The following is a 23,867-nucleotide window of genomic DNA, read 5'->3' as shown; positions in this document are numbered from 1 at the left end:
CTCCCTTCTTCCCCTTATCCTCTGTTACTCAACCTCCCAAATTAGGAAACTCACTGAGAGCTCTCACTTGATAGGTTCCTCTAGCCACCTGTGATGTTTCTCTGAGACTATATAAAATTCACGTAAATGTGTGTGGCTTCATTTTGTGGAGGTAATTGCTAATTCATTTTATTAATTAAATAATCATATTCTTTTCTTTTTTTAAATTAAAGCTTTTTATTTTCAAAATATATACATGGATAATTTTCAACATTCTCCCTTGCAAAACCTTGTGTTCTAAATTTTTCTCTCCACTCCCTCCGCCAGACGACAAGTAATCCAATATATGTTAAATGTGCAATTCTTCAATAACATATTTCCACAAATACCATGTAACACAAGAAAAATCAGATCAAAAATCTTATTTCTAACCTTACCTTTTAATTGGTTGACCTTCAGTCAAATGGACCTAAGTGGGGTCCAACTAGTCTTCTGTTGCATCTTTGGGTCCTCCTGATAAGTTTTTCCAGCCTCCAATCACCAACTTCTCCATTCCATCTAATTCATCTTTCATACTATTGGAATCTTTTGTATCTTTAATTCTGGTTATGTCATTTCTCTGCTCAGAATTCATTAGTGTCTCACTTTTGGCTGCAGTATAAAGATCAAATCCATCAACCTCTCGTACATGGCCGCACTGAGTGGGCACTAATAGCTTGGACTCCTTAGGGTGTGTCCAGCTTGCTGTCTTGATCTCCCCAGCTGCTGATATTCATCCCCCTCCCTAAGATTATTACATGGCTGTTTTGTCTGGAATTTGTCTAGACCTCCAGTCACTTCATGGCTTCTCCCTCTTTATAATGGCTATTCCTTGAGGTGACAGGATTGTTTCTCATTTTCTCTTTGTGCATCTATACCTAGTGCATAACCCCTCTGCCTTTTGTCTGGTTAATGATAATAATGGCTAGCATTTACAATTCGCGAAGCACTTTACCGATGTTAAGTCATTGGATCTTTACAACAACTCTGCAAGTAGGGACCATCATTATCTCCATTTTACAAATGAGGAAACAGGCAAAAAGAGGTTAGATGACTTGCTCAGGCTCACACTTTTCTTAGTTTCTGCGCAAGAGCTTTCTTTTTTCTAAGTACCCATTGTACCACCTGGCTCCTCAGGAGATTCTTGGTAAATACTCATTGATCAATAAAATACTTTGCTGTCTACAGTATATTAAAGTCCGACTGGATAATTCTCTTCCCCTTGAACATGGCTTCTGCTTTCCCTTCTCTCTACCTTTGCTCATGCCATCTCCTATAAGGACCATTCCTTGATTGGGGGCAGGGATCATTTAACTCATTTTAATGCTCAACATCCAACATAGTACTTTGAATAGCCTGGCATGCGGTCGGTGCTTAATGATTGCTTGATTGTACAGAGCAATTGCTTAATAATTGCTCATTTAATTGAATTTAGCTCTAAAGATTCTAATCTATCAAAATATGCTTATTATCTGAGCTACCTCGAGGCTTCCTTCGAAGCAGGCTTCTTCTTACTCCAAAGTGATGAGCGCCTCTTTGTGGCCTGCAGACCTCCCTGTCTCTTTGTTGTCCGACTAGCTTCCCGGACATGTAAAGACAGGGGATGGCAGGGAAACTCTAGAACTCGTGTTCTCCTTTCTGAGAGGAGGCCCAGCTGGGGACTCCCAGACTGTTTTAAAGAAAAACAAAGATCAGGAATTGGCCTGAGCCAGGCAAGACGATGTCCCGCTGGTTCTGGCAGAAGGGCGAACGCACAAACCACGGGCTCCCAAGCCTTTCGCTGACGGCTTTGCCAGTTGTGGGGTGGAAGCTCCCCAGGCGTTCCTTTTTCAGGCCTCAGCTGCCAATGAGCTTGGGAGGGCAACGATGCAAGTGGGGGAGAGGTCAGCGTGGTGACTCTTTCCTGCTAAGGGAGCTCTCCTCCCGTCACGGTGCTATTGGCCCAGCTAGCTGTTTACAAGCTGTGATGTGAGATGCCTCTTGGCTCCGGCCCACAGTGGGTCTTTTCTGGCATCTTTATATTTGAAAAATATATACTTTTAAAGATTCCCATTTCCTGCATTTAATCAGGAACGTCTGTCCGATGCTTCCTTGTACATAGGCTTGCAGACGTTGCAAAAGAAATGTGACTGAAGGTCTGGGATCTCACTCCTTGGCTCTTAGCATTTATCTGAGGAGACAAGACACATGTTAATGAAACAGGGAGAGAAGCTGACTGGGAGACTGTGGAAGGCCAATTGTGTGGGCTGGAAAAGGACCTTTCTTTGTCTCCCAAAACTGGGGCTCCCAAGGCTCACCCAAAGGAGTTACATGGAGGCAGGTTAAATAACTGAGCTGGGAGTCCAACATTAAATATCCACGGCAGGATTGTCTGCTATATTACATGTCTTACTCTAACAATCTTGCTGCTTCCAAGATAGAAGGTCAAGAAAAACTCGTGTGACCCTGGGCTTCTTTAAGAGAAGCCTGGCTTCCAAGCAAAAGGCAGTAACGGTGTTTTTGACCTTGGCTGGGGTCAACCCTTGGTTACAGGACACTATCATTACGTAGGTGGCCAGGACGGGGAAAGCCTTGACATAATGCTGTGGAAGGCTTAGCCAAAGTGATATGGGATGTTTAGTCTGGGAAGCAGATTTGCTGTGGTTAGGGGCCAGGGGGCAGAGATGGCCAGAGATGGTAAGGTGCAGTCATGTGAAGGAATTGTTTGGCTTTTTATGTTTGACCCTAGAAGGCAGAAGCAGGAGGTATGGATCAGAGCAAAGCTGATTTAGCATTAATATGAGGAAAAGTGATCTAACAATGAGGGCTACTACAGGGTGAAATGGCCTGCCATGAGAGGTGATGGGCTCCTCCTCATTGAAGGTCTTTAGGCAGTACCAGGATACTCTCTTCATAAGTATCTTCTGGAATAGATAAGCTTGCTTATCTTGCTGGAGGATAAGCTGGACCTGGAAAACCCTTCTGTGTTTGAGATTCTGCTCTTCTGATTGTGGTAGAATTGGGGAGATCAAAGTCGGAATTTTATAAGTGATGAAATGAGAAGACAGAATAAACATTCTATAAAAAATTATTAATCTTTTGTTTTTACATTACCTAAATTTTTCCTTGTATTTTCCCCCCTCTCCCCTCTCAAAATATTTTAACAAGAAAAAAAAGAGAGCGATAACAAGGACTATTTTAACAAGAAAAAAACAGTAAAAAAACATCAGTAAAATTGATGAATATATAGAAAAGGTATTTGACAGTATATGTAGTATTCCATCCCTGTGGCCTCCCACCACGGCAAAGAGTATGTGTGTGGTTGAGGTTCTTTGGATATTTCCTTTTTGAGACTTGCTTGTAACTTTTTAACATTCCCTTTTGATAGTTTTGTGCTTCTGTCCACTTGCATCATTGTAATCATTGTGTATATTGTTTGTTTTCTTGTTCTCCTTACTTTACTCTTCACCAGTTCATAGGAGTCTTTCTGATTGTATATGTGTGGTTGCGGTTCTTTGCATATTTCCTCTTTGAGACTTGCTTGTAACTTTTTAACATTCCCTTTTGATAGTTTTGTGCTTCTCTCCATTTGCATCATTGTAAACATTGTGTATATTGTTTCTTTTCTTGTTCTCCTTACTTTTACTCTTCTCCTATGAACTATAGGAGTCTTTCTGATTGTTTGAGTCATCACATTTATCACTTCTCTCCTGTTTCATGGTTTGTTTATCTGTTCTCCAAAGGTCATGTGCTTTGTCTCCAGTTATTTCCACAAAAAAGTCTCTATTTTGTTACATTTGCAGACTTTCTTTTTATCAGCTAGAATAAATATCCGAAATGATTTTTGGAATCTTTTTTTTTTTTTTTTGAGGGGTGCTCCCCAGTTTCAGGTGGAAACCTTACATCCTTTCAAATATTAATTTTTAGGTTAGCTCCTTGTCCTATCATTTCTGAGGACTGATACATTTCCTGTTTGGGACATTAATTCTCCTTCCTTGTGTGTTTACATTACAGAGGGCCTCACTATTGAGAAATCCCAAGTACTTTTGCTTACTGGGAAGACTGAGATTCAATCTCAAAAGTGTTTGAAACCATTGTTTATTTGGTTTTTTTAATCGCACACATTTCTTGCTTTCTTTCCAGGTTGAAGGTAATGAGGAGAATGCGTGTATCTCACAACCAACTGCTTTTCAAGAAACACCGGATTACTCAGGACCCATGGAGGCAATGGACTCCCCTCTGATCTTGGAAGCTCCCTCGGTAGGGAACAGCTAAGTTTCTTGTTTCAATAGACAAGTTTACCTCTGGACACTTTTACAAAGGAAGAAGTTTCATCTCATTTGGTTCTTTCCCCACAATTCCTGTATAGATGCAAATCGATGGCTCCTTTTTTTTGGAAGTGGGATCTATTAAGCCCTGATTTAAGCCACCTTCCTAAAACCTTAATCCCTTTTCTCGAAGGTGGAAGTCCTGCCTTTTAGGTTGCCTTAGCTTTGCTCCAAAGCAGTATGCTTAATAAGCCCATTTTTAATTGACCAAGATCGATTTACTACCTCTTAACAGAATCCTGTGGTGATTCAATCAGTTAACTAGCATTTGCTAAAGTCCCAATTGTCTACTACACATGAGAGGCTGTGTAGCATAATGGTTAGAGGGTCAGGAAGATCTGGATTTAAGTCATCCATATTAACTGTTTGTTCTTGGGTACATCACCAAACTTCTCCCTATTCCCAGTTCTTTAAGACTAAATTACAGAGGTGTTGAAATGCATTATTGGCTCTAATGTTTTTTTTTTTTCTCTTTATCTAGGAGTTGCCTATACCCTTGAAAGCATAAGTATGGTAAAAGAAAAAAAAAAATGTCAGGCACTGTGTTGTATGCTGAGAACATGAAACAATGGGGATATATGCCCTTCCTTTTAGGAAATTCTGTAACTAGGCAACCCATAAAATCATCTTGTTTTTCAGAACCAGATATTCATAGTTCAGATGAGATCTTAGATAAGAAGCACGTCATACATGTTAGTGATGAGAAGGATCATATGGTCATTCCCCATGAAACTAGAGATACTCATCTTGCCAAATGGGCAACTTATTTTGCATTGCATCTGCTCTTGCTATTCGCTGTTGTGCTACAAAACTGGAGCTCTCTTCAAGAAAACAGTCCCCTTTCACTGTCCTGTTAGAGATCACCTTACCATGGAAATTTTGAGGAAGGCAACATGGCAGTAGACGTGATGCCCTAGGAGTCAGGACACTTGGGTTCAAGACTAGATTCAATCGAGTTATTTCTTCTCTGTGAGCCTCGATTTCCTTAACTGTAAAATGAAAAGTTGGACTTTGACCCTAATCTTATCCTTTTTGGATTTCAGTTTCTTCTACTCTAAAATAAAGGTGCTAAGACTGATGATTATTGACATCCTTCCCTGCCTGGAACCAACAATACCATAACAACTCCCTCTTTTTCAGATCTCATTTTTCTCCTCTATAAAATGAGAGTGCTGGTGTAGGTAAAATTCTATGTTCTTGCAGTGCACAAACCCATCCTTTGTCCCTGCTCATTTGAGGAAAAATGGCTCTAAAATGGCACCATTTGGATTCCTTAATCCATTGATGAAGCCGGTTGCTTTTGGGAATTTGCCCTTGTTCCTTATTTATTCCATTGCAATTCTATGTAGCTGTCGGCAAGAAAAGAATTGGTAGAGAGGAAGAAAATTCTCTGAACTCCTATTCCTGCACTTTCATATTAATGACACTTACAATAGAAAATGCTATTCATCTTCAGAAGCCGTTTCTTACTGAGTGGAGGCAGGGCTTGAGAAAAGCATCATGGACCTGTTACCAAGAGCTTTTCTCTCTGAACCCATTACTGCCGCCGTTAAATATTAGAAAGAGTATCTCATTTAATGTCCCCGGGCAGCTTAAAGTCTGTTAGAGAGAGATTAGCCATGTGTCCGGGTCACTGCAAAGCTATCTAAAATGTGGGTTTTGCACACTTTGAGGATTTGTAATTTTCTTGGTGAACATATTCTTGCCATGTGCCAAGGGTCTATCCTCTCTCTTACTTCTTGGATGGTTTTTGAGAGTTACCATAGTTTTAAAAAAATCATTGTCCCATGGATCCTTCCAACGACCAGAAGCCTCCTGCTTAAACCTGCCTGTTTAACCCGACCATGTATATTTTAAATATGTTTTGCTTATATTTTTCTGTCTAGTGGCAGCTAGGCAAAGCAATGGTTAGAGCACCTTGCCTGGAGTCAGGAAAAATCTTCAAGTAAATCCAGTCTAACTGTGTGACCCTGGACAAGTCATTTAACCTATTTTCCTCATCTGTAAAAGAGAGATAATAATAATAGCACTTACCTCCCAAGGTTGTTGTTAGGATCAAATGAGGTAATAATTGTAAAGCACTGAGCATGGTGCCTGAGGGCACATAGTAAGTCCTATATAAGGGTTAGCTGATATTATCTTGTTGTCTCTGCCTCATAGAATATAACATCCTTGAGGGTAGGGGCTAGTTCTCTTTCATATTTAGATCCCTCTGGAGCACACTGCCTGATGCAGAAGAATAAGGATAGGGACTATGATGGGAGATAATCCTACCTTTTTGAAAACATGTTGGATTCCCAACTTATCTTTCAGGTACTTAGTGCACTGAGAGGCTAAATTAAATGTTCTTATCTGTTGTCATGCAACACTGCTGTGTCCCTTCTCCAATCCCCTCCAAGATAACCTCTTCTCTTACATTAAAGAATTTTTTTTTTAAAAAAGAATTTTTAAAAGTTCCAAAAAAAACCAACCAAAATGTAAAAAAACTTGGGTATTGGGTGTTAGCCTTCTATTCCCATGGTCCATTGGACCCGTTTGGTCCTTCTTTGGGATGACCAAAGCTTGATCACAATTTTGAAAAGTTTAATTTTTAAATTAAATCAGGATCATGGTTATTGTGACATTTATGATTTAATGAAAACAAGAATGATTGATGTCGCAGGCCATAAGGTAGTTAATGTATACAGGAGGTTTGTAAGTAACCAATTCACCTTGCCCGAGGCAAATTTTTCTCACCGCTGATTTTTAGTGTTGGTGACCCTCCTGGGAAGCAGGTAAGCTAGGAACTCACTGTGTGGGGCTGGCTGATGTGACGTACTTTTGCAGTGCCCTTGTAGGACACGCTGTTCAGAGGGGGTACATGCAAAACACTGGCAGGTGGTAAGAGGGAAAGCAAGCAGGGTCTGCTTGGCTGGGGGAAGAGCCAGAGCCATTTTTAATTTCCCAAATCGGTCTCATGTAAAATACAGCCTCAAGAGCCTCCGTTTATGTTCAACACATTTGTCCGTAGGAATTCCGAGATGATTCCTTCCTTCGTGAAGAGGACTTGGAGGAGCCTTTCATTGACTTGGGAAGGACATTCCACGGACAGTCCAAAGAAATCGACAGTACTCAAGAGGCGTGGGAGATGCACGCTTTCCTGAAGCCCAGAGCACCGGAAATGGGAGAAGAGAGAGAGATGCTGGTGGATGACGTGTATGACTTCCAGGATATCTTTCAGAACATGGATCTGTATTCTTCAACACTGGGCAAGAAGGATCATCCTCTCTCTGCAGGCCAGGATTTTCACTTTGGCACCCAGTGGCTAAGTCATCCGGCAGCCTATGAAGCTCATGATCTGAGATCTATGGTGCACCCGACTTCCCAAGAGCTAGCCCAGAACAGATACAACAGTGAAGCAATGGTAAGAAATCCTAACGCATCCCTTTCTCTCCTTCCTCTCCCTTTCCTTCATGGGGTCTATACATTACAAACTACCTCTATTTCTCTGGTAGTTTTCCCTTTAAATGATGATTATGGCATTTTTGAGATGTCTTCCCATTGCGAAGAATTAGTTAATGCTTTATGGGAGATGACACATGGTTCGATGGAAGCCAAGGGATCTTTGATTCATTCTGTATCCTCAATGGTCTGTAATTTCATCAGTTTTGGCACGTCCTCCACCGGCTCCGACCAAGAGCCCCGGGTGACTTCACAGACAGACAGATGGTGTGTTGGAGAGTTTTCTTGGTTGGGAAAAACATCCCCCAAGGCCCCTGGGATGATGAGTCTCTTTGTATTAGATTGGCTGGACCGGTCATTTGAGGACAGACACACATGGGGTTGGCTCATGGTCACAGCCTCCAACGCTCATCTCAGGGGCTGCCTCTTTCTGGAGGACTTTCCTGATTTCCCCCATTGTTAGTATCTCGCATCCCATCCCTGTAAATAACTTGTATTGCTTTGTCTATGTACCTAGGCCATCTCTCTAGAGGAATAGAGGCAGGGAGGGTCTTTTTGGATCCTTTATATCTAGTCCAGTCTAGCACATAATAGGTACTTAATGATTGAATAAACAAATCTGTGAACCAAAAACATTCATTCAGAGATTGCACTTTGCCAAGCCCTGTGTAGTTTGCAGGGGAATGGCACAAATATGAATCATAAATACTCATGGATTTCCTGGTGCACTGAGTTTGAAATCAGAGTATGGGATTTCCAACTGGCCAAAGACTATATAATCTTACTTTTTCTTTTTTACTGAGACAGTTGGGGTTAAGTGACTTGCCCAGGGTCACACAGGAAGCATTAAGTGTCTGAGACCAGAATTGAACTCAGGTCCTCCTGACTTTAGGGCTGGTGCTGGTACAATGGTACCCCCTCGCTGCCACAAGTATATAATCTTGAACAGGCCATTTGCCCCTTTAGTACCTGTTTCCATATCTGTAACTACTTCAAAGAGAGGGAATCAAGGGGAGAGGAAGCAAAGGATTGTTTTGCTACAGTGAAGTGCAGGTGAAGTTAGAAAACACTGTAGTATACTCAATGACCATGGTTTTGTCATTTTCTTCAGCTCTGTTTACCAGCTCCTACTTAACATGTAGGAGGGGGAGAATGGGGAGAATCCAGACCTAAGGTTTGGCAGGAGAAGAGTGTTGATAGACCTCAGAGGGTGGAGGGGGATGTGGATGAGCCAGCTCACTCTAGGGCAGAGATTGGAGAAGCAGAAAAGTCATGTGTTGACAGTGTCTGAGAAGCTCCTGAGAGGAGAATGTATAGGGGGTTTGGAGGGATGAGGAACAAGGAATCGTAGAATGATGGAAAGTTTGGATTGTGGAAGGGGAACATTTTGGGGAGACCCCTGGACATAGCTGAGGCAACTTGAAGGAATAGGCCATGGACTGAAGGAGGTTAATTTGCTTCAAGGAAGATCCGTGTGGATGTCAAACCCCTCTAGGATAACAGTTAGGGTGAGGGTTAGTGGAAGACAGGGAGAATGACCTGGGCCTGGTACCATGATGGCACCAATAATATGGTCAATTTTAATGGAGTGAAATTGGAAGGAAAAGGGTTTTCTGAGTGATGAAAGAGTATCGACATGTCAGTAGCGAGCCAGAAGTGTTCCAAAGCCTTCTTAAAGAGCAGTGTGTTGGGGCTGTCAGGGAAGGCACAGCCAACACTCAGTTTCCATTTCTTTCAAAATGAGGGTGATTGACTAGATGGCTTCTTTTGCTTCCTGCTGCCGCTAATCTCTGATCCTTCAGTCCTGTGACCTTCTCAATATTCCAGAGAGTGTGATGTTTCCTTAGAGAGAAAATATCTGAAAAGATAGGGCCTCCTTCCCTTTCCCCCTCCCCTGCTTCTGCACCAGGCCCTTTCAGGTTAGTATTCCATTCCCCAAGATGGCAAACCCAAATGGATTTTTTTAATTGCTGAGAATTTTTTTTTTTTTGGCAATATTTGTGTAAATGTGATGCTCCTTAGCCAGGGGTTATAGAACCATGATTTCTTCTAATGTTGTCATAATCCACAAGGCTTCCAGCACATTTAGCTATTTTTGCTAAGCTGCCAGCAGTGCCCAGCATGGATGGCTTACAACTGCATTTCCTAGACGGGCTTTTGTTCCCAGAGTGTCATCGTAGAAGATGAGAACGGAGACTAATGGAGATTTAGGCTGCTTTTGCCTCAGGGCGGTTTCTATGGTGCTAATTGACCTCATTTTTCTGTGATTTTATTTGGCAAAACTATTATTGTTTCCTTGTACTCCAAGATCTTCCTTTTCCTCTTCATCCCTTCTGTCAGATGTTGGCTCCTCATTCAATTTCTCCCACTTCTAGAACAAAATAAACTCTTTTCTGGCCTCCTAACAGTGGCTTTTTCTCTTGGCCAGTCAGAGGATCTTAGGTATAAGGTGCAAGGGACTTCAGGCAGTCTCATCTAATACCCCTTATTTTTCAGATGCCGAAGCTGAAGTAAAAGGAATTGGCCAAAGTCACAGAGGTCACTTCTAATGTTCAGTGTCTCTGGCCTGTAAGATTCTCTCCCCCACATTCATCAGTACATGATGCTGATGGGAAATGGCTCTACTTCTATCTCTCAAACCCTGGCTTTGGGGACAGAGAGTACTAGATTGTGTCAGAAAATTTTTAAAATTTAAATAATAGCTTTTTATTTTCAAAATATGTGCAAAGATACAAAACTTTGTGCTTCTTTTTTTTTGTCCATCCCTTCCTCTCGAGGCAGCAAGTAATCCATTATATGTTAAACATGGGCAATTCTTCTATACATATTTTCATAATTATCTTGCTGCACAAACAAAATCAGATCAAAAAGGGAAAAATGAGAAAGAAAACAAAAAGCAAACAACAACAAAAAAGGTGAAAATACTATGTTGTGATCCACATTTAGTCTCCACAGTTCTAGGGATGCAATCGGCTCTCTCCATCACAAGACTATTGGAATTGGCCTGAATCATTTCATTGTTGAAAAGTGCCAAGTCCATCACAATTGATCATCACATAATGTTGTTGTATACAATTATCTTGTGATCCTACTCATTTCACTCAGCATCAGTTCGTGTAAGTCTCTCCAGGCCTTTCTGAAATCATCCCGCTGATCATTTCTTACAGAACAATAATATCCCAGAACATTCATATACCATAACTTATTCAGTCATTCCCCAACTGATGGCCATCCACTCAGTTTCCAGTTGCTTGTCCCTACAAAAAGGGCTGCTACAAACATTTTTGGACTTGTAGGTCCCTTTTCCTTTTTTATAATCTCTTTAGGATACAGACCCAGCAGAGACACTGCTGTTTGGATCAGTTCACAATTCCACCAACATTGTATTAGTGTCCCATTTTTCCCACAAACCCTCCAACATTGGTCATTATCGTTTCTTGTCATCTTAACTAATATAAGAGATATGAGGTAGTACCTCAGACTTATCTTAATTTGCATTTCTCTGATCAGTGGTGATTTAGGGCATTTTTTCCTATGGCTAGACATAGGTCTGAAAATTGTCCCTTCATATTCTTTGACCATTTATCAATTGGAGAATGGCTTGTATTCTTATGAATTTGAGTCAGTGCTCTACATATTCTAGAAATGAGGGCTTTATCAGAACTTTTGAATATAAATATTCCCCCTCCCCCAAGATTTCAGGTTCTCTTCTAATCTTGTCTGAATTAGTTTTGTAGGTATAAAAACTTTTTAGATTAACATAATCAAAATTATCCATTTTGCATTTCATAATGTACTCTTCTTGTTCTTCTCTGATCATAAATTGCTTCCTTCTTCACAGATCTGAGAGGTAGATTATCCTTTGTTCTTCTAATGTGCTTATGATATCACTTTATGTCTAAATCATGAGTCCCTTTCTTTCCTATCATGGATTTTAGATTTTCTGTTCCTCCACAGAGCAACATTTTGTTATTAAAAAGAGGCTACTGTCTACTCATACCCTCCACCCATCTCTTCTTTCCTCATTGAAAATGGCATTGACATTCAGTTGGATAATGAGTCTGTTGGTCCAGATATTTGGTACAGGCTCTGAAGATAATGAGTTAGTCCCAGAATTGATTAGGAGAGAGGAAATAAGGCCCTAGACTGAATGGGAGAAATGATACATTCTTCCTGAAAAGGCTTGGGTGAGTGGCTGGAGTGCCCGATGTGGACTGGAAGACCCGAGTTCATATGTCTCCTCAGACATTTCCTAGCTGTGTGACTCAGGGGTAGTCACTTACTCTTCTCATCCTGAGACTCCTCATTTGTTCAAGTGGGTAATAACAACCTTCATTTCACAAGAGATTGTGAAGATCAAATGAGAAAAGATATATAAAGCATTTTGCAACCTTTGAAAAATACTCTCACTTTTTCTCTGTCTCTTGTCTCTGTTTCTCTCTGTGAGTCTGTCTCTGTCTCTCTCCTTTTCATTCCTTCCTTCTCCCCTTTTCTTATTGTTATTGCCACCATTATTATTAGAAGATGCATAATTTTCCTGTTTGTTTGCAAGCCTTTTAAGACCACTTTTCCCAAGGAATCCCAATTAATTCTAATTATAAGGACTTCAAAATATAAATATAAACATACCCCAGAAAAATATATTGTCCTTCATGATGAGCCTCAAAGAAGCATCAAACCATTAGCCAACTGGCCATTGGTTACTGATATATAATATTATGATTATAATATATTTTATATTATTTTAATTTATTATTATTTTATTGTCGTTTGTGGACATTGTAGCTTGGTGCCTGGAGAACAAAGTCCTTGTCCTCAGAAGCTGCCATTCTCTCAGATAAGAAAAGTCACTTGCTATTTGCCAGTCAATGGTTGGGGGCCCCCTCAGTTTTTCACTATTTCTCCCATGATATCATTCTAACACGTTTCCCTTTCTCTTCCTCTCCAGATCAATGAGAATTTTGGGAATGCTTCCCTGTCCGTCATCACTTCCTCTGAAGGCGACATGTGCCAAGGCATTTTTGGTGACCTTAACAACTCTGAATCCATCACAAATAGCGGCTTGGATTTAGGTTTGTGATTTGGGCGATTTTGGCGGAATTATTCATTTCAACTGAGACTAAGGCTGCCCCCAAGGAAAATCCACCACAGCCCACGAAGGCCAATTGCTTAAATTTTGTTTCTGCCAAAGCAGCTTTTCAATATACTGCTTTTCTCGATCATTTCAATCCTTTTGATTCCATCCAAATTCAAATCATGATTTGATTTCATGAATTCAGGCAGTTCCTCATCTGGATAGACCTTAGTTTAGGTGCTCATAAAACAAATGATTTTCATCTTGCTTTTAGAGTGTGGAGATTCTGCTTTGAAGCAATCTTGCATTGTTGTTTTTCTGCCTCATTAAGCTTTTTATTCTTAGAGAACAATGCTAATGCCAGTACTATGGACTGAAAATCAGAGAATTATAAATAAATCTCTGCTAATCTATATTAAAAACCCTGTTTCCATTAAACCATACTGTGAGCTCATGGAATGGAGCTGTTAAATATGAATATGGAAAGCAAAGTTTAAACATTTATGAAATGCTGCACTAGCTCTCTAGGTGAGGGCCAATTTTTGACACATTAAGAACTCCACTTTGCCGTTAAGGTATACAACCCACCTTAGTCTTTTTAGGCTCAAGATTGGTTCTTGTATCCAAAAGAGAACTTTTCTTTGAAAACCTTTTTTTGGGAAGAGAATGAGGGAGCTGAAATTATTGATGCCTCCAGTGTGATTGATCTTAATACTATTTGCCATTATGAGATTCTATTATGACACAGAAATTGACAGCCTACTGTGATGTTTCACTTCATGTTTAAAGTGTCTACTATGTGTCTAGCACTGGGAATGTGACAATGAAACCTGATCCTTTTTTTTTAGGTAGCTTACCTTATGTTAGGAAAATATAACATGATTTGTAGAGTAAGCATGAGCACTAATTGCCCAGCATTCCATATTTGTTTTTAGTTGTTCTTTTCATTTTCATTATTGTTGCCACCATGTAGTTTATTCTCCCAGTTTTGCTATTAATTCATATACATCTTACTTTACTTCTCTGAATTCCTCTTCCTCATTACACACTTGAAAGTCTGCTAAGTGAATTTTCTCACAGCGCCTCTCAGGCTCAGAGGAAAATTGACTTGTCCATGGTTGTCCAGGTTAACAAGCAGAACACCTGAGATGTGATGCCTTCAGAACATCTTCTCCTTCTGTATCCCCTCCCAAACCAAATGAATCAGTGCTAGGTACTGTCAAGGATGATTCTCAAATAACCTTATAACTGAGTTTTGTATATAAAATTGCATCTTAGTTGTATGAGGCAGAAAAATAGCACATTTTTAGAGCATCCTCATGAATTCAAATAAAGTCTCAGACACTAGCTGTATGATCCTAAGCAAGTCATTTAATCCCATTTGCCGCAATTTCCTCATCTGTAAAATGACTTGGGTGGAGAAAGAAATGGCAAACTACTTTATTAAGTTGCCAAGAAAACCCCAGATGAGGTCGTGAAAAATCAGACGCTTTGAAATGATTCAAAAGCAGTCTCATGAAAGACCCCCTGCACAGTTACAGAAATGTGAGGATTTGCCTTTTGAATTATAGGCAAGACCTGCCCCAATCTATACTTACATTTTAAAAGTTTGTATTTATTCCTCTGTGAGCATATTGGATCCTTTTCATCTTCCCCAGTACAAGATAAGCTCCCTGAGGGCAGGGAGTGCTCGCTGCATTTGGCATTATATCCTGGCCCTGTATCTTTTATACAAGTCAATGCTTAATTTTTGATTCTTGAAGGGCAGCTAATGGCAGAGTGGATAGAGCATCAGCATGGAGTCAGGAGAACCTGAGTTCAAATCTTGCCTCAGATACTTAACATTTAACTAGCTGTGTGATCCCAGATAACTCAATTAACCCCAATTGCCTCACTAAAAAAACAACAAACAAAAACAACCAAAAAAAGTATATGATTCTTGAATAGCCAATGACAGCATTGGAGAAAGGAGTTCTGGGTTTAAATTTGGAAGAACTGATTGACTTGTAAGTTCCCTGTTAGCTGGCTGACTTTGAAGAATCCTGCTTTCTTTTGCATGCTGTGGTTCAGTTTATTTCTTACTTTCTATCAACTTATTTGCAAGTGTTTATGGAACCTCCTTTGTAATGGAACACAAGTTTTCCTAGGCTCAAAATTCTCTTCCCTTTTATCCTTTCCCAACTTTATATTCTCACCTCACAAAATATTTGTATTTCAGGGCTTTCTTTTCTCCTTTACCCCAGAGGATCAGTCTGCTTTTCATCCTGAAAATCTCCTTTCTTTGAACTTCCCTGCCTCTTTTGATGTCGCTACGCTCCTTTCTCATAGCTTTTACTCCACAACTCCTGGGCTTCTTGTCTACTTTTTACTTTTTCATGACCCCTGGGGTCCTCTTGATTTGACTGCTGAAAATACCTGTAAGCCATAGTTCTTTTGGGCATCCACATGGCGCAGTGGCTAGAGTCTAGCCTCAGGAAGATCCCTGAGACCCAGTGAGGTTAAGTGATTTATTTGCTCAAGAGAACAGAGGCAGCAGGAACAGAAAGGAGCTCGTCTTTCTGCCCTGTGAGTCTCCTTAAAGGCTTTGAGCTGCTCTCACAAGACAACTGGCAGAGGGAGTTTGTCCTAGAGAAGAGATTAATCTTGTTTTCATGTTTGGTGGATGTACAGCATTTGTCCATTGTCCTTCTTGTCTTTTTCCACAGCACTGGACACCACGACTACCCTTTCCCTGTAATTTCCTTTTTCTGGGTTTTCAGGACAATGCATTCTCTTAACTGTCCTCTTCTCTCTCTGACCGCTTCTTCTTAATCTGTTATCGTCTCATTATGCATCTGTATCTATCTCCTAATTGGGAATGGCCTCCAAAGTTCTGTGTTCCTTCTTCCCCAAACTCTTCTGTTCTCTCCATATGTTTGGTGACCTCACCTCGCATGGGCTCAATCATCTCTTTGCAGGGGATGTTCGGTTCTAGATCTCCACCCTTCATCTTTGTCCTGTATTGTCATCATTAGGAACATGACAGACATTTTGAACCAGATTTCCCCTGGGCATCTCACTCAGCATGTATAAATCTGAACTCACAAAATTTCCCCAATCCTCTCCCCTGCTGCCCTTTGTATTGTAGAGCCCCACCATCCTGGCAGTTATCTTGGGTCACAAGCTTCCAGTCTTGTCTATGGGCAGTCCATGATGGCTCATTCTCTTGTTTCCCCTAGCTCCAAAACAGGCTGCCAGATGATAGTGTTCTTCCCTTCTCTCACCATCCCTCTCTCTTCCATTCATAAAGCTTCCCTTTTGTTCAAGCTCTCATCACTACTTGCCTGGAGTAGTGGCAATTTAATTGGTCTTCCTGCCTCAAATCTCTTCCCACTTTTACCTCCCTTCGACAGAGCTGCTAAAGTACTTTTCCTAAAGACCATTTTGGTCTCCTCCTCAATAAATTCTAACAGGTCTTTACTGGCTGCTAAGTGACCCAAGGAATGGAGTGGTCAGCCATTAGACAGGAAGACTCGTCTTTCCAAGTGTAGATCTGGCTAAAGACACTTCCTAGCCATGTGATCCTGGGCAAGTCACTTTACTCTCTTTGCCTCAGTTTCCACATCTGTAAAATGCATTTAAGAAGGAAATGGCCAACCACTCTAGAAACTTTGCCAAGAAAACCCCAAATGGGATCATAAAGAATAAGAAACAACTAAACAAATATTTCCCTTTTGGCGCTGTAAATAAATATAAATCTTCTCTATCTTTTAAAGCCATTCACCCCCCATTTTCCAGCCTTATGGTACGATATTTCTCTTTCCATCCCAGACAGACTTGGTATTTTGCTTCTTACTGTCCCTCAGAAACAACTCTCCATTTCCTCTCCTTGTGTTTTTGCATTAACTATCCCTCATGCCTGGAATGCCTTCCTCCTTACCTCTGTTTCTTATTATTTTTGTCTTCCTCCAAGGCTCACATTAAAACCTGTCCTGTATAGGAAACCTTTCCTGATTCTGCCCATTCTACCTCCTCCTACCTTGTCTTCCCACCAGATTATCTTATTAAAAAACGGACAGATTTCAAAGCACTACATAAAGCTTGCTATCATTATCATCATTAGTGTTGCTGTTGGTTTATTTTGTACAGGGCTGTATCTAGTCTAGTTTTCCTGTTTATCAAAGAAACAGAGAGTCAGAGGCATTAAGCCTAAGATCACACAGCCAGTAAGGCAGGAGCAGAAGAAACTGTTCTCAATTTTCCTGACTTTCAATCTTTCCCTCTTTCTATTTTACTATATTTCAGAGATGAAAAAAGGAAAGTTTTTTTAAACTTTTTTTTTTACTGTTTTTATTTTATTTTTTCATATTATTAAAGCTTTTTCAAAATTTGGATGGATAATTTTCAACATTCACCCTTGCAAAACCTTGTGTTGCAAATTTTTTCCCTCCCTTTCCCCCACCCCATCCCCTAGATGGCAAGTAATTCAATACATGTTAAACATGTGCAATAAAGAAACTCTTTTTCCTAAATGTGTATATATTTATTGACTTTGTATCTAGTTAGTATTTTTATTCGACATGGTGTTCCACTCCTTGAGGGCCGGAACCACCTAATTTTCTTTGTTCTGTCTCCCAGTCTAGCTAGAAGTAGGAAAAGTTTAGGAAATGACACAGACCTGGATGACTCGACTTTTCTGTTGCTAACTGTACTGCTTTTTTTGCCCCCCAGGCCGGAGGATGGCAAGTGCTTCAGAAGGCCCCGAAATGCTGGTTGATCTCCCTGCAGTGGTCCAAGGGAGCAAGGGGGAGGACGTGCCAGTCTATCGGCTGCCCCACAAGCGAGGGCTCCTCAAGACCGGAGTGCTACCATCTAAATATGCCGCAGAGACATGGTATGCTACCCCTGCCCCATTATTGGACCCTTCTCTCCTCCCCTTCCCTTCGATGCTTTCCCCCTCCCCTCCATTCACCTCCATCTAGCTGTTCCTAAACACCTTCTCTTTTAAGGTTACCTTCCATCAATCTCCCACGAATAGTACTATAACCGGTATACAGTAGGTGCTTAATAGCAGATTCATTGTTCAGCAGATCTGCTCTCTTTCGATATTTGACGTTCCCTCCTTTAGACTGTAAGCTCTTTAAAGAACAGAACTCTTTTGGCTTTTTCCCTATATTCTCAGTGCCTGGGACAGTACCAGACCCATTGTAATGTTGACTAGTGACCAATTCATTGAATTATAATACATTATCAAAGGGAGATTGAATTTTGTGTTTGGCGAGGTGTCAGAGTCTCCACTGTTTTAAAACTTTCCCGTGGTTGTTGATTGACTGACTGATGGAGGTAACCCTCCTGGGAATGCTCTCCATTCAGCTTATTTCTGTTTTTTCCAAAGGCTGGCCCTTAGAGCGGAGCCCCTGGGCAGCCGCGGTGCTGTCCCAGATGGTCTCCCCAGGATCAGGGTCAAGAGCAGTTTCACACATGTGCACGTCCACCCCCCTCATTTTCCAGATGGGGAAATCTGCTCTTGATATCTCCTGTACCAGGAAGATAAAGACCATGGCTGTCCTCATCCCACGAGACTGTCTGGCGCGCCTTTTCCCATGAAGTTTGTTTATCCTTAAGATGCTGAATCTTTGAGTTAAATGGAATAATGTTTGTGATCATATTTTCCTTCTAAGATGCCAGAGTTAAGTGTGGTTCCCATGAGAACAATAGTCTATGTGAGCCTAGAGTCTGTCTCAGGTTTCTAAGCTTTTAAAGGAATAAATAACGTAGACAGCTACCTGTCATCTCCAGCCGGAGTGCTCTGGGGTTGACCCCAAAAGTTTAATTATTGGTGACACTGAAGAAAACAGTGAATATTGATGGGGTGGGGGTGGTCCCTCCCAGGTCTGTGACACCGGAGAGTGATTTTCCTACAAGCCATTTGTTTATCGTGAACAAGTCCTTAATGGTTGAAATCCCAAATGCACCTTCCCTTTGGAAGGGGGTGATTCATCATCATACATGAAACTCTAATGGAATATTACTTTAGTCATTCATCATTTTTAGTCAGATTCAAACAATAATATTTTTATTGGAAGGTTTATATTTTTAGGGGGAAAACTCAGCCATTAATACTGGGTCAAGAGTAACAGCCACTTTTATCCTTGTTATAATGTTCCACCTTTGACAGAGAGAGTTCATCAGAATAAGCTATTTATAAAGGGATTAGCACAGTGCTTGGGACATAGTAGGTGTTTAATAAATACTTTCCTCCTCCTCTCTTCCTACCCTGTTAAGTAGTGCTCCGTATGGAGCGTAGTAATTTTTTTTTTCACTTGGATATTGTGATTGGATACAACTTGTTAAATTCCCTGCATGGGATGTAGTGAAAAGGAGGCACTAAGGCATCATGGGAAGGGGGCCAGATTTGAAATCAGGGGGACCCATATTAGAAATCTGTCACTTGTGCTGAACTTGGACTTAAGTAGGCTCGACGGTCTAATGGAACCAGCTCTGCATTGGAATCAGTGAAATGATATGGCACCATTAGCTCCATGAACTTAGTCAAGTCATCTTTCCTTTCGGAGACTTAATTGTCTCATCTACAAAATGCGGGATAATAATACCTGTAGCATCTACTTCACAGGGTTGTTCCGAGGCTGGAAAAAGATAGTAACAACTTTCTTTTGTGAGTATTAAAATACTGCATAAATAGAGGTGGGAGATATTGTCACTATTATTTGGGGGTCACGTAATGAGTACCGAGTGTTAGAGTAGGATGACCGCATTCCAGTATTGACCTCGTTATTTATGTGCCGATTGTCCAATGGCAATTTACATTATCTTTTATTCATCTGTGAGATGAGCATAATGATGGGTAATAATTTTCATTATCCATGCTGATTGAAGTTTTATACCCAGTGTCCATAGATGAAAATATTAGCTCTAAAGCCAGCAAAAAAAACTCCTAAATGTTCCTCCTTTCATCTTCCCTCTCTCCCTCCTTCCTTCCCTTTGTCCTTCCTTCTTCTCCCTCCTTCCCTCCCTCCTTTTTTTCCTCCTTTCTTCTCTTCTTTTCCTCACACCCATCCTCAAAACCCAACTGAACCAAAATAATTTCTGTTGACTTCAAAGGGCTGCAGAGTACTTGTCCTTAGGGGACACAGTGTGACCATATTTTATCCTCCTACAATACCTTATTCCAACATCCTCTTCCTTTTGTCTCTGTCACTTTCTCTCTCACTCTCTCTCTCTCACATTCCCACACCTTGTAACAATAAAAGTATTTAAGTCAAACTGAGTTTCAAGGATTTTGTCGCCATCCTTCTCCCCTCCCCATAGGACAACAGAATTTCCCCATTGGTCTTTTGGCACCAATCTTAGACAAGTACATGGTAGAGGAGGGAGTTGGCCTTCCCTCCTGTGACTTACTGGCTGTGGAATCCTGAGTAAATTGCTTCTCCTGTTAGGGTTCACTTACAAAGAAATTAATATACAAGATATGTAACATAAAATACATAAAAATGAAGTCTTAACGTGATGTTTATAAAGATCCTTTATAAGGATCACCTCTACCTCTGAAATTCCATTATTGTGTAAACATATCTGCATGGTCTTCAAAAAGTCAAAGTCTTTTTGGGTCTCGATGTTCTGGACCATCTCTAAAGTTCCTTCCAATTCTAAGCCTTATAGTTCTGAGTGTCCGAAATCAGTGAGAATAGACTAACGTAGATCAGAGAAGTTTGAGAAATTATCCCAGCAAGAGTGATTACCACTAAGCCTTTAAAGTTTGGTGTTTCTTTCTCACATTCAGTCAGGTTAGTTTGTTAAAATGTTCTCAAACAAAAGAAAATCAGGTAATGTTGCTGAGAACATCTGTAATTTAAAAAAAAATTCCTGGATAAATTTTGTTTTTTTATCCCTTTCATTCCCTGGTGCATCTCTTTCTTAGCCTCTTGTCTGAGAACCATCTTTTATAATAAAGAATTTAGAAGGGGGGAAAACAGTTCAGCCAAATCAATGTATTGGGCAAGCGTTCTACCTCCAGGCTCCCTCTCCTTTGTGAGGAAAGTGGGAGCTTCCTTCTCCTGCCTCTTCTTTGTTATTAAACTTGAGCTTCCTCATTCTGCAGCGTTCACTCTGGAAGGCTGATCACCAGTGTCCTGACTTGTGATCCACTCACTATTTGTTTTACTCCGCTAATAAATTCAGCTCCTAATCAAGATCTGGAAAACAGTGTCATTTAATCTTCTTGGATTTGGGGGATCAGATGGCATCACACAATGGGCATAGAAGGTGAAATTGATCAGGGGTATCTTCAGTCTTGGAAAGAGCATCCCAGAATCTCAAGCTTGGCAAGGATCTTCCTGCCCAGCCATTCCCAACTTCTCTGATGTGGTGACATAGCCTCTGCTTGAAAACTTCCAAGGAGATAGAACCCACCATTTCCAGAGATGGTTTGGACAGCTCCCAATCTGAGGGAGCTTAAATTGAGCTCCTTGCCACTTTCTACCCTGTTGCTCTTGCTCATCCTTTTAGTGCTCAGATAATCAAGTGCAATTTTTCTTTCATTTGATCAGTTCTTCAAATAATTGAAAACAACTGGGTCTGTTTTCCTTCTTCTCTTTTTTTCAGTCTTAAGATGTTTAGCTGCTTCAACCTCATATGTCGTAGAATACATGCCCTCCTCTCACTCATTGCATCCCTCAATGCTTTAGCTTATCAATATCCTTCTTAAACCATGGTGTCCAGAAGAAATATAATGTTAATGGTTCCTCATTATAAATAAGCCTTTTATTTTTTCTCCCTCATCATGTTGACTCATTAAGCTTGCATCCCACTAAGACCCTCAGATCCTTTTCTGAATATTTACTCTCTACCTTGTGAAATTGATTTTTTTGGTATCCAGACACAAAGTTTTCCATTTGTCCCTCTTTCATTTTATTAGATTCAGTTCAATGCTGTGCCATCCCTCATGGTTTGGTCCTGGAAGATAAAGAAAAAATAAGTCCCTTTTTGATGTGGGCCATTCGATGTAGCCTACTTTCTGTACTCCCAGTAATTTCTTGTTTTGTTTGGATTCAGTGGGGATGTAATCAAATTTTATTGTTAAATTTTATATTGTGATGGTAATTCTCTTTCAGCAGTGTAACTTACAGATTTTGGAACTTTTTTCCCCCCAGTGATTTGCCAGAGAGAGAAGAAGGTGAAGGAGAAGAGACTCCAAACTTCAGTCACTGGGGTCCACCTCGAATGTATGTTGATTTATATTATTTCATTTTTTTTTAAAAGTGTGACCACAGACTTCATTTTCATTTACTTGATGTTAGTGAGCTTATTAATTTTTATTATGGCTCAGGAGTTATGATAATATTTATGTAAGCAGGGATGAAAAATTCCATTTCACAAGCATCAGTCGTCAACAAGGATTTATTAATTAGTTTCTCGGTGCCAGGGACAGTGTTGCTTGGAGTATACATTTCGACTCAGAGACAGGAGATACAGAATCTCACCTCTGACACAAAAAGATGATGTGACAAGTCATTTCTCCCAGGGTTCCATGGTGCTCTCTATGACTAAGTTATCCTCAATAGATAGGGAAGAGATTAGATTATAGGAGAAAATTTGGCACTGAAAGTAAAAATTAAAATTAATAAAAAAGAGAGTTACAGAGAAAGGGTTGACCCATATGGGTCAAGGCAATCATCTCACCTCAATCAAATGAAATCACTGGTCATTTCCTGTCTCAGGCTTTATGCCAGATTCTAACGATTATTGATGCTTTTTAGTCATTGGATCCCAAGATCTCATTTTGCGTTTTCTTGACATAACCTAGTGCTTGGTGCCCATTAGTTACTTTTGTTGTTCAGACTTTCCTGATCCGAGTTGGGTTTTGTTGGCAAAGAACCTGAAATAGTATATCATTTCCTTCTCCGGCTCCTTTTACAAATGAGGAAACTGAGACCAACAGTGTTAAGTGACTTGTCCAAGTGTCTGTTTGCCTCATAAGTGTCTGAAGCCAGATTTCAATTCAGGAAGATGAGTTCTAGACATACAAAAATAAAAATGAAATCATTTATGCTCCCAAGGAGCTCACCATCTGTAGTGCTAGATATCATGTACATATTAAATGTGTATAAATACACACATATGTATTAAGACCATTGTGTACACAATATACATCCATTCTTGTACATACATCAAGAACACATGAACAAAGCAGATGGGGAAAAAAAAAACCCTGAATGAGAAGGCACTAGCATCTGAGAAGGTTAGAGTAAAAAACAGGCTTCTCTTCAAGAAACTTATATCCCATCTTATAACTCTGACGTCTATTTAATTATATTTATGGCATTGAGAGCTGGGAAACCTGGGAATAATAGAGAATTTTTGGTCTCATGATTTCATTCCAATGGACCAGGGTGCAACATGTACACAGATTTATTCATTTGAAAGGCTTTTGCTAGTTTAACAGGTTGGTTTTATTTATTCATTTTTAAACATTTACAGTGTAATTGAGTTTGGGAAAGGAGACATTACTTCCCAAATTGTGTCAATCAGTTTATTGTAGACCTTTCACTTCAAATATTGAGAAAAATTTATGCAAACTGTTGACCATTTCTGGTAGAGTCTTCCAATTCCTAGTGATTTATAAAGTGCTTATTGTGTATGGCCAGATCCCAAGAATGCCAAAAAAGCAGTGAAATGATGGTTACCTTGGGAGAACCTCCATTCTGTGAGTGAGAAAAGGGCCTTGACAAGTAGACAGATGTATTGAGCATGTGCAAGAAACCCCTGATGATGGGGTGGGAAAGGGACCAGAGACCATCACCCAGAAGTGATGACTCCTGAACTGACTATTGGAGGAAGACCAAAGCTGGAAGCCATGGCCAGGTTGTGTTTGGCTCATGATTTTAGCCAATGCCTAGGGTCCCATCTTCCACCAAATGTGGTCTTTCAATGCTTCCTTAAGAAAATGACCTTGTTTTCTTAAGGGCTTTACCAATGAAGCATGAACTTGAGCCAGTGGGGAAAACAACCACCAGCTCCACAATACTGGC

The 23,867-nt window shown here is 40.4% G+C and overlaps 1 protein-coding gene across 4 annotated transcripts in view; it reads left to right on the top strand.

Moving 5' to 3' along the window:
• PATJ (PATJ crumbs cell polarity complex component) overlaps positions 1-23,867 on the top strand; it is a 329,924-nt gene that overhangs the window by 117,997 nt on the left and 188,060 nt on the right. For all 4 annotated transcript variants that reach the window (XM_031969002.1, XM_031969001.1, XM_031969004.1 and 1 more), the window contains exons 19-23: positions 4,141-4,257; positions 7,336-7,728; positions 12,715-12,838; positions 17,551-17,713; positions 21,990-22,061. In XM_031969002.1, coding sequence (XP_031824862.1) covers positions 4,141-4,257; positions 7,336-7,728; positions 12,715-12,838; positions 17,551-17,713; positions 21,990-22,061 — 869 coding nt within the window. The remainder of the gene's footprint in view (positions 1-4,140; positions 4,258-7,335; positions 7,729-12,714; positions 12,839-17,550; positions 17,714-21,989; positions 22,062-23,867) is intronic.

This window comes from Sarcophilus harrisii, chromosome 4 (genome assembly GCF_902635505.1).
Source record: "Sarcophilus harrisii chromosome 4, mSarHar1.11, whole genome shotgun sequence".
Taxonomy (NCBI): domain Eukaryota; kingdom Metazoa; phylum Chordata; class Mammalia; order Dasyuromorphia; family Dasyuridae; genus Sarcophilus; species Sarcophilus harrisii.
Note: the sequence above shows the minus strand (reverse complement) of the source record. Positions and strands in the feature narration are given on the sequence as shown.